General features: G+C 38.5%; 1 protein-coding gene across 1 annotated transcript; it reads left to right on the forward strand.

Moving 5' to 3' along the window:
• Positions 1-879: 879 nt before the first annotated feature.
• On the forward strand, positions 880-1,731 carry LOC115225210. The gene has a single exon (XM_029796154.1). It carries the CDS (start codon positions 880-882, stop codon positions 1,729-1,731), a length of 852 nt encoding a protein of 283 aa, XP_029652014.1.
• The last annotated feature ends 10,259 nt before the right edge of the window (positions 1,732-11,990 follow it).

Raw genomic sequence — 11,990 nt, forward strand, 5'->3', positions numbered from 1 at the left:
TCTTTCGATGATACTTTATTTCACTTCTAAGATTGATTTGCACGCTAAAGTTTGATATATATTTTTAAATGTCAAACCAAATTAAAAAAAAAAAAGCCAATTTCTATAGAAATGAAAATTAAAATACTAAATAAACTTTAGAATAGAAAGGACTCAACAGAAGCTGTGAAACAGTTGAAATTTATTGAAACAAATTTAAGAAAAAATTAATAAAACCTCCTCAGAAAATAAAATAGACAATTCAATAAGTTCGAAACACGCACTATACATACGTAGTAACATTATAAAACACAGGAAGAAAGGTTTATAATTTTGGATAAGGGATGAGAAAACTCAGGAGTTCTGCTTATAAAAAAGCTATACCGTAATCCGGGTTGAATAGAGACTAAGGGGGTAAATAGGGACAATAACCGGGAAAAAATATTTTAGAACAATAAAGTTGAGATGACTCAAATTTTGCTCGTTTCTTTCTAGTTATTTTGTAGGTACATATATATGCCTTTCGTTCAATGAGATCACTTTGATATTATCACCCTGCCGGTAGCCATGGCAACCGAATTCCCAGTTTCGTTTTTGTGACAAAAAGGTAAAGTTGTCGGAACCTTCTTTCTGCAGGAGAGGTTGTACCAGCGAGGGTGCTCCGACCCGCTCAGTCTCTTGCAGCAGGTTTTAAACACACAGTGCACGTGTCTGATTTCCCGGAAAATCCATTGTTATCCTTACCACCGCTTATTTCTGCTTTCACCCCTATTTTGGTGCTTTGTAGGGGTGAATAGGGACACCATGCTGTGACAGTACAAACCAGTTCCTGGGAAGAAAAAATACGCCAAAATAGATCCTGAGCAGCTAGACGCCACCAAAAGAGCTGTCGCCAACGGAATGACACCCAGAAAAGCAGAAGAGGACTTCAAAATTCCTAAGAGTGTTCTTCATCGGCACATCAAGTTGGGGAAAAATATCAAGAAACATGGTGGACAGACTGTTTTGTTTTCAGGTGAGGAGAAAATTCTTGTACAAAGGCTCGTGCTGTGTGCCTCTTGGGGCTATCCGATGGACTCCTATGATGTGCGACTGATCGTTAAAGGATACATGGATCGCCGAGGTGTCGATGTGAAAAGATTCAAAGGGAATATGCCTGGTGTAGATTGGGCTGAGTCATTTCTAATGAGACATAAAGACAATTTAAGAGAACGAATAAGCCAAAATATCAATCGAGCACAAGCCACCGTCTCTCAACCTACAATAAACTCGTATTTCAACAATTTAGCTGAGAGCTTAGATGGTACACATGCACCAAATATTGTGAACTACGATGAAACAAACCTAACGGACGACCCGGGACGAAAAGAAGTCATCACCAAACGAGGTACAAAATATCCAGAAATATCCACCTCTAAAGTATCTACTTCTTTGATATACGCCGCCGCGGCTGATGGTATTCTTATCCCTCCTTACATTGTGTACAAGGCTGTTAACCTGTACGACACATGGACATTCGGTGGGCCAAATGGTGCCCGATACAACAGAAGTAAGTCGGGCTGGTTTGATCTTCAAAGTTTCAGTGACTGGTTTACAACCATAGCCTTACCTTATCTGAAAAAACTGGCAGGAAAACAAGTTTTGATTGGCGACACTCTAAATTCACATTTGTCCTTAGAAGTGATAAAAACCTGTAAGGAGAACGATATATCCTTCATATTTCTGCCACTAAATTCGACACAGCTTTTTTAATTCTGCCAATAATCTGTTCACATCGTATCCCTTTGTTTACCTGTAGTTTTTTATTTGTCCGTATTTACCCTGCAGCTAGTTGAATAGGTACAGTAGTGTGCTGTAGATAACAGATATTTTTATTTTTAAAAATGGGTGTACCAACGAATTTTGATAAAGTTTCAATGTGCGTCGGTAGGTTACCTGTAGGGACATAGGTCAGTAAATTAATCAGTAAATGCTATTGCAGTCGCTTAGTGACATACATTTGAACCTCAAAATTGTCCCTATTCACCACGGATTACGGTACTTTTATTATATATAGCAACGCTATTTGTAGGGGGGAAAAAACCGAAAGAATTTTTAATGAAATGAACATGACAAATCAAATAAAACCTGGATTTTAGGGACAGCAAGGAATGAGTTGAAAACTGATTTTCAGTCAAAGCTTTCTACATAATAGCAAACTGCACAGTGAACGTTGATCAAGTGATTAAAATGAACTGCACGAAATTTGTATCACTTTTAACTAAAATACAGTTTTCTGTTCTTTAAGAGAAATATTTAATATTTAAAATATTTAAGAAAATGTTGGAGAGAAATTTCATATCAAAAGCAGAAAAATGGTCTATAACAGTCAAAGAAAGCTGCGGCCTAGGAAAAGTTACACTGAATGTTTTTAGTTGTGCGGTCCACTTGATGATGAGCCAGCCACGTCTCATGCAGCCCACTCCTCGAAAAAAGTTGCCCATGCTTGATGTAAAGAGTAAATCATATTGTTATTTTTCTGTAACTTGATAGTTTTGGAACTGCAAAGTTACGCGACATAATTGTCAAACGTAAAAAATATAGATTCTGAAACCGGTGTAAGAAAAGTACCATAGGTTTACCCACATACGAAAATATGTATATATGCGCGCGCTTATATGTGTGTGTTTGCGTGGGATAATTGTATTTAGTCTAAGTTCAATAAATGTTTGCTTAGATTTAATTTTTTTAATATTTAAAGCGGTTTACACCAATCTCAATTTGTGCAGTACCAATCTTTACAAGCCAAAGTACAACTGTATACCTACATAAAACACACACACTTACGCACACGCACACACATATACATACATGTATACCATTGTCCAGTTATATTTCAAGATTTCTTACCAATAGAGAAAGAAACGGTTTCTCACCTTGATCCAAGGCTCCTTCGTTGGAATTTCAGCATCAACAATACAGTATTTTTGTTCGTATGTATGTATGTATGTATGTATGTATGTATGTATGTATGTATGTATGTATGTATGTATGTATGTATGTATGTATGTATGTATGTATGTATATATGTATGTATGTATGTATAAGTGCAGACTTGTACGTTTTGCTTTATGTATTCTCATGCATATAGTTGCTTGTCCAGACATGATCATATATATTTAAATGATAAACTTCTGGAACGTTTTACAGATTTTTACAGTTCCAATGATGGATTGGATCTGTAGTCTTGAATTAACTTTCTCCTTTCTGGTTTTGAAAAGCCTAATTTCTCAAGATTGGTATTTAGGCAGTGTGTTACATATCCCAGGGCCCCAATAATTATAGGTATAAACCTGAACTCGTAATCAGGATAGAGTAACTGTAGATTTCTCAATAGTTCAGCGTAGGTATTCTCTTTTTCACTTACCTTCAGCTTTATGTTAACATCCGCTGGACAGCTAATTTCCACAACTGTACACAGCTTCTCTTCTGATTCCAAATCATTATATCAGCTCTGTTATGCTTACATTTTATTGAAGTCTTCACTGGGATATTCCACCAGTACTCCTTTTTATTATGTGTGACTATGGCTTCTACCATACTGTGGGTTCTTAGTTCTTATTTGGGTCTATCCTTTCAATGGATTTCATTATAGAGTGTCCTAGCTACAACATCATGTCTCATCGGTAAATAATACCGTGATGACATTTTTGAACAACTGCTTATGATGTGGGTGATATCTTCGGTGTTAACCCCACAAAATCTGCATCAGTTGTCATATTTTACTGTTTTTCCAGCATCTCTATCCCTTTTGTGCATCAGATATTTGGTTCATATTTCCTGTTCCTGGATTCCAAACCCATAACCTTCAAAGCGAGAGGTAATAATCCGGCTATTGGTCCATGATAGACTACTTTGATGATCAATGTTACTATTATCTCGCACCTTTCTACTAACATATCCATGCATAATCTTCTGCTCTTATATGCTCATACTTTCATCTGTTGATACGTTGCGGTAGAGTTGTGTGACTTCTTTGGGCATGTATTTAAGGTTATCAGACAAAGAATGTTGCTCAAGGAGTTACCTTCCATGTCTTACGATGTTATCAGCCTCATGTATGCAAACTTGGTCAAGGGATGCACTTCGACATCCTGGTGGTTAAAAGATGTTGCCGAAGGGATATGATACGACATTCAAACGCATTTTGGATCGAAGTTAAGCCTCTGCCGCCTTGTTTTCGTTTTAGGTAGAAGCGGTCTACGTCACTGTTTATGCGGAAATTATGTGTGCTTATTAGTATTCTTTGGATTTCCACATCAATGGCTCGGATCTCATCAAGTGTCCAGTCAAGTAGCCCAAATGTTGGTACTGGCACTGAAAAAACACATTGTGGGCCACTGTTTTATTGAATGCAGAGAGTTCTGATGTTCAAACTTTCTTTATTCGATTGTAAAATAAAGAAATATGTAATGTTCTGTAGTAACACGTGCTTTGTTAAAGGTGCCATTGTCAGATATGTTTTCATCCACTCCTATGTACCTGTAACATTCCTCGTCAGATATAGGGGAAACAGTCAAATCCCTGATGGAGATGTTGCTAGTCTGGCTTATAGTTTTCCCCCTTTTCACAACCATAGAACAACATTTATCCTGACCAAACTCCAACCCTACATCCTTTCAGAATGTTGTAACTAGGCCAAGGCTCTTTTTAATCTCATGCATATTCTTTGCATAAAGTTTCAAGTCATCCACAAAGAAACAGTGTGTAATTCTGTTTCCTTGTGAACCAGTGAAATATTCTTCAGACTTCCTTAACATGAATGACAAGGGGTTTACAGAAAGTATAAACAACATCACAGAGAGGCTGTCCCCTTGGAATTATGTATGTATGTATGTATGTATGTATGTATGTATGTATGTATGTATGTATGTGTGTGTGTGTGTGTGTGTGTATGTATGTATGCATGTATGTGTGTATGTATATGTAGTATGTGTGCGCTTATATACTTAAGGGGTGATTCAGCAGAATCCGTAAACCGTCAGATATATTTGCTTACAGTATTTGTCCTGGCTCTCAGTGTTATGAGTTCAAATATTGACGAGGTCAACTTTGCTTTTTGTCATTTTCAGATAGATAAATGAAATACGAGTCCTGTACTTCGGTTCTTCCCTTTCTTGGAGAAGTTGGCCGTAGCCAAACGTGGAGTGTTACGGAATTCAGGCCTAGAAGTATCCAAGACATGTAATATTATAACGGTATCCATACAACTACATCAGAGTAAAGGCCTTAAAAGAAATCATATACGCCCACAGATATACAGTACAAACGGCAAAATCTCCATATATAAAGTGTGAAACAGAGAATGGCTGTACAATAGATGAGGAAACGTAAAAGACATTTGTATTTCGTTTACAGCATTGTCTCGTACGTTGCCAGATAGAATAACCCCAAAATTTCCACATACACATATACACATTCATGCGCTCGCTCGCAAACAAACACACCCACCCACACACCCACACACATACACACACACACACACATACGCACACACACACACGCGCGTACGCACGCGCACACTCACACACGCATGCACACAGACACGCTCAAAACGCAAACACACACAACACATACACATTTTTATTTTGTTGATATTATATCTGATATTTAACTCGTACATACACTGTTATAGTCAGTCTTTATAAGCGTATGTTTTCACAAGTATTAATTATTTAGCACTAGAATCTGCCATCTTATATTTGTGGACGGCTGAACGATGTACCTATTTCTCTGTATTTTGTTAAATGTACAGTCGGAATAAAAACATTAAAAAATATTTATTTCGTATTAATAGCTACACATGAAACATTGTAAATACCACTCTTACGGGAATTAAAAACTTACGTCATGATTGTAGCTCTGGTTGTCAACCTTAGTGACTTGAAGATCTCCAGCTACGTTCTCAAGATTCGAAAAGCAGTGGAGGACTTTTGCGAAGATATATCATTCACAATCAAGAGAAATAAAGGCTCTTAGCGTTCAGAATCCCAGTTTTTTTTTAAGATTCATGACATCCCTGACAGTGCAGTTGATTAGGCTATCGCCAAGCAAGATGGTTATATCCAGTATCTTTAAGTTACACTTTCTTATTGAGTTTCCTGCTCAAAGTACTAAACTCATTATTGTAATCACTTATCTTTCTTGAATATCTATTCTACATCTGTATTACTATTCCACTTATTTTGGAAGCACCAGATTAGCAGTCAGAAATCTTTTTCTCAGTCACAAGAAATATACATAGTCATAATCGTAGTTATTATCCATGATCAGAATCATGGTCGCGTTCATAATCATCATTATGATCCTAATGACGATCATAATCATATTTTCATTCACATGTTCTATACGTATACTTATGTTAGTTTTCTTATCATCATGACATTGTCCAACAATCAAGGATTTATTTTGATTTTGTTATCACATTTTATGGCTGTTGATGCTGCTTCTGCTATCGCTGCTGATGCTACTGATATTGCTGCAGTTACTACTGTTGCTTTTTTTTATTACTCTTTAACAGCTAGCGTCTCAATTAAGTGACGTCACAATGAATTTAGTTAATTCTTTCTACAACACGACTTGCGACTTACGGCGAAAACTAAAAATCCAGTTCTTTATTAAAGCTATAAATGGTCTGTGCACTAGAGTTTATACAGCTCCTTCGCCTTTCAGTTTGTGGAATAGCAATCAAATAGTAACAAAATCATGAAAAAAGATAAGCATATAGATATACAGACTATTTATCTTTTCTTCTCATTAGCCTTAATTCTAGAATTTTCATTGATTGTGGTGGCTTTTAGATTTGTTTCTTTATATATTACTCTTTCTCTCCAGAGTGCCTGACATAATGTAAATTTGCATTGAATTGTGCCTGGTTTAAATGTTTGCTGTTCTGTGTAGAGGTGATGTTGACATTGGTGACATAACCAGCTCTTTTATCTACACGTAGTGATGATGACTAGTGTAGTGGTGGTATGATACGGTTATTATAATTAACACTTTTCCCTTTGGCCAATCTCTGATCAACTTCTACAAGTTTCACTTGAAAAGGAAAATAAGGGTAGAGAGGGGTGTATTTTCTTCAAGCCAATTTGCTGAAAGGTGGATGAAGGTGGCGAGAAAGGTGTGGGTAAACGGACCTGCTCTGAACATGCGCCTGTAGTTGGAAAAAAAGGAAATGGGAAAATGGCACATGCCCCAACAGTCAGGGTACCTGTGGTTTTTATAGGATTTTTTCCATAGGCAGCCCTCTAACGTCTCCTCCCTATTGAGGATCACACATTGTTGATTTTTAAAATTTTGTTAGTCCTGTTTACACGCAAAATCCTCACAGCAACACACACTCACGCATACACACACACATTCTTTGTTTTGTCATGTACTGTCCATAATTCTTTTCCTTATGTAAACCCTTGTGGTTAATAAAGAAACCACCATCATCATCATTAACATCATCATTATAATTATTATTATTATTATTATTATTATTATTATTATATTATTATTATTATTAAAATTATTATCATCATCATCATTATTATTATTATTATTATATTATTATTATTATTATTATTATTATTATTATATTATTATTAAAATAATTATCATTATTATTATTATTATTATTATTATTTATTATTATTATTATATATTATTATTATTATTATTATTATTATTATTATATTATTATTTTAATTTTATTTTTATTTTTATTATTATTATTATAACCGTCAGCCTGTGAAGTCATACACGTTGGACCTCCGTCATTTATAAGTGTTTAATCGAGCACTTCGGCTGATTGCAGCCCGTTTATTCGAAATTTTATTTAACAAGTATTTTGCTTACATTGTCCAGATCGTGGTGGTAACATTTTATGTAATTGCACCCATCAGTAGCAAATGCAAAAGCACCGGCAGCAATGATAATGACGACGACTACAGCAGTAGCAGTACCACCACCACCACCACCACCACCGTCGCCATCACCTACGCCCATCACCACAAACAGCAGAAACAACAACAATAACAGCAACTGTACCAACAACATTAGCAACAAGATGAATAAGATCGAAAAAAGAAAACATGAACAAGATGGAAAACAACAACAGCAGTGATAACTATGTGGAACATAGCAACATCATTGACGACGACGATACCACCACCATCACCACCACCACCAACAACAACAACAGCAGTAGAAGTAGCAATAATAAGACAATGAACCCCAGCAAAGCTACTTCTTTTTCTAAAGTCATTAGCAATTGAACTCTTTAAAAAATAAGGCCCTTAAATACATGAGTGACATTATAAAACCAGATGTTATGTGCCTTAGTAAGAAGGAGAAAAGAAGGAGACGGTCGGCTCCATTCTAGAACATGCGTCGGTTGCAGGGGCTAAAATCAATGCTGAGAAGTCGGTGGGCTTGCGACTGGGCACATGGAGAGGCAGGGCGATGCCACCAGACGGTGTCGTCAGACGTTGGACTGACGGACCACTTAAACTGCTCGAGGTCTGGTTTGGTCCTGACCCCTAGGTGGATAAGAACTGGGATGAGGTGGCGAACAGGGTGGCCAGGCTTACCTAGAAATGGGCTGAGAAAAAGCAGTCCTTGAAAGGTCGGGCAGAGGTGGCGAATGCCTACATCGCCTCCGCTATCATTTAACGTCTGACCGGTGTACCTTCCCCAGTGACTGCATGATCAATTTGGAGCGTCACTTGTTCATGTTCTTGTGGAAGGGGCGCGTTCCAATGGTCAAGCGGTCAATCTGCTGTCAGCTCCCTCTAAATGGCGGCTTAGGCATGCAGTGGCTTTTGATGCGCAGACATGCGTTCAAGTTGCGCTACTTGCAACAATTTCTAGGAGGTGAACGTGTGCGGGCTCCGTTTGTGACGCACGAATTTCTGCAACTCGTCTCTTTGACAAGAGCTGCAGTCCTAGATAAAGGATAGACCAAGACTGGGCGCCTGGCACTTAGAATGTCGTCAGGCGCTCACTGTCCGATACCAGTCGGGCAATAGTAGCGGTATATTTTCGGCTTTCACTATTTATAGAGAATTAGTGTCGAGAAAATGCGACGACATCCTTGGGGAGACTCTGGGCATTGACAAGGATGAACTGACTAGTCTGTTTCGGAGGACTTCCGGTCGGGGACTATTACAGATAATTTCCAGATGTCTTTAGCTTGGCAGTGCTACCGGGGCGGGGGGCGCTACCGGTTCGAAATAAACTCTACAGACACGGGTGTGTAGTCAGACGGCATTGTCCGAGGTGCGTACGGAGCGACGAAACCGTTCTGCATACCTCTTTGGTAAAGCCATCGTCGACTTTTTCACTTGAAAAGGAAAGTGAAGGAGGAGAGAGAGGTGCTCTCCTCGAGTGAACTTATGAAAAGGTGGGTGAAAGTTGCGAAAATGACAAGAATGGATGGTACCACTCTGTCTTGAACTGTGAGTTGGAGGAAAGGAGCCGCAAAAGGTATTTGTCCATGGTATTCATGGTGGGGTTCCTCGATCATCCCTAGTGGTCCTTTTGTATCAGAAGCCCCACTCGACCATCATCACAATTTTTTTTCCTTATTGCTACTTCACCTTTTTTAATGTGTACTGTATATAATTCTTCTTTTTTTATCATTCTATTAAATATAAAATCCAACACTTTATGTCTGTCTTTGTATTGTCCCCTCATACTTCACCCTGGCGGCAAATAAAAGAATCGTTAGCGCACCAGACGAAACGCTTTCTCCCGTTGCTACGCTCTGGTTTCAAGTTCCACCGAGGTCGACTTTGCCAGTTTTTTCAACCTCTTTACTTACAACATTCATGTCATTTGGTATGGCTACATCAATGATCTGACAGTATTTGTCTTCCTTATTCAATATGACAATATCCAGCCGACGGTGTTCGATTACATGATTTGTCTGAAAATCGCAGTCCGAGAGTATCGTTACTTTACCACCCTTCTGCATAACCTTATTTGATACATGCTCATACTAGTTCTCTATTACTTCATATTGGTATTTATGGCATAGGAGCCAATGAAGACACACACTTCATCGTGGCGGCGTTTGTATTCTTTTTGTGCAAGGATCTCACATCTACTCACTAAGTGGGTCACATTTTCCACACTCTTTCCACAGAGTCTGCCTTTCTGGATGTCAGAAGTTTTATAGACGTTATACTTCAATGAATTGGTAGCGAGAGCCTGGTCCTGTGCATTAATAATCAGGCTTTCGGTGGTATGCTTCCAATCACCTCGCTTAAGCCATACCCACGATGCTCTTTTATCCTTAACGTATTGTGTATTCCTTTCAAACTGTCCATGCATTCTCATTTCAAGGTCTTCTTTTCTCTTCTTTTCAGTTCTTTGGTTAAACTCTGTGTTGCCCATCATTTCATCTGCATTTACACCCACATCATTCGCGGCATATTGTAGCAGGTCTTCATCACTTTTTATCAAATACTCGGTAAACGTTCTCCTTTCACTCTCTATACAATGATCTATACTAATTATCCTCTGCCACCATTCTTTCTTTTCATACAGTCTGTTATTGTCATTATTATTATTATTATTATTATTATTATTATTATTATTATTATTATTATTATCATTATTATTATCATCATCATCATCATTATCATTATTATCATTACATTTGCTGCGGACGTGTTTCCGAACTCTCTAAGTAAGTCCTGTTTAAAACATTTGTTTACACCTATTTGGGGCCAATTTTCGGTTTACATTTTTTTCCCAAGTTCTTAATAGAAACACCAGGAACCTGTCGCTGAGTCTCTGTGTTTGTTTGGCCCCTTCGCGGGGCTATTTTCCCACCCCAAAATAAGTTCGATGGGCGTTTAATCATATATAATTCAGCAAGATGGCGGAGCTCATCTTGAAAGAGTTAAGAATGAGAACTGCCCGTCCCGCAGGTCTATTGACTGCTGAAGAATTCCCTTCCATTGCTTCTTTTACTGACAACACAATACTGGAAAAGAGGAGAAAAAGTACAAAGTCCACATCGCAGTAGCAGTAGTGGCAACATCGACAACAACACTGGTAGCAATGACAGTGACAGCAGCTGCCGCAGCTGTAGGAGTAGTGGTAGCAGCAACAACACACAAAAAAAAACAGCAATAGCATCAGCATCGGCAGCAGCAGCAGTGACAGCAGTAGCAAAGACAGCAGTTTTGTTAGCGATGCTACGATTTTAACGGAAAAAATAATGCTACAACTGAAAGCGGAGTGGAAGGAAATATCGGTAACAGCAGTGGTGAGAGTGGCCACAATGGGAGTGGCTACAACTCTACCAGCCAAAACCAATATCATCAGCAACAGAAGCAACAACAACATCAACAATAGCAACGATGATGACAACGGCAACAAAAAAGAGAGAAAGAGACAGAGAAATGTTTACCATCGCACCCAATGAGAGAACACGTGAACTCTCAAAAGCGAAAGACATTATCAAATTTAAGTGGAGTAATAGAGGCAAAAGAAAAGAAGACAGATTATTTTAGATGCGTATCACACAAAAGTAGAAGAACGGAAATAGCCTCCATCAGTCATACTGAGACGGCCCTAAAAGAAATTTTAATAGGTGTCGCCCATTTGCAGAGAGGGGGGCAGTTTGCCAACATAGAGGTTCTCTTTAAAAGTTAGAACCTCGCGCGAAGACACGCAATGTCACGTTCGTGGACTGAGGAGTGGGTCCTGTATCGCACCTGCCTCAAAGAGAACGACCAGCATTTGGATTACGGGTGTGCCGCCGGGTGCAAACGTCTAGTGGATTGTCGCCCGTGTGGTACAAGACCCAGTGTCACTTCTGTAGGTTAAAAGGAGCAGCAGGGAAAACTGATTCGGGATCAACTTGGAAATATTAAAATATGTAAAACCAGAAATATCGATAAGATCCCGGACCTGACCCAACTGCCCAACGGGGTGGAACTGCGTGTCGGTATTGAAGGCAAGAAGCCCAG

This window comes from Octopus sinensis, linkage group LG2 (assembly GCF_006345805.1).
Source record: "Octopus sinensis linkage group LG2, ASM634580v1, whole genome shotgun sequence".
Lineage (NCBI taxonomy): Eukaryota > Metazoa > Mollusca > Cephalopoda > Octopoda > Octopodidae > Octopus > Octopus sinensis.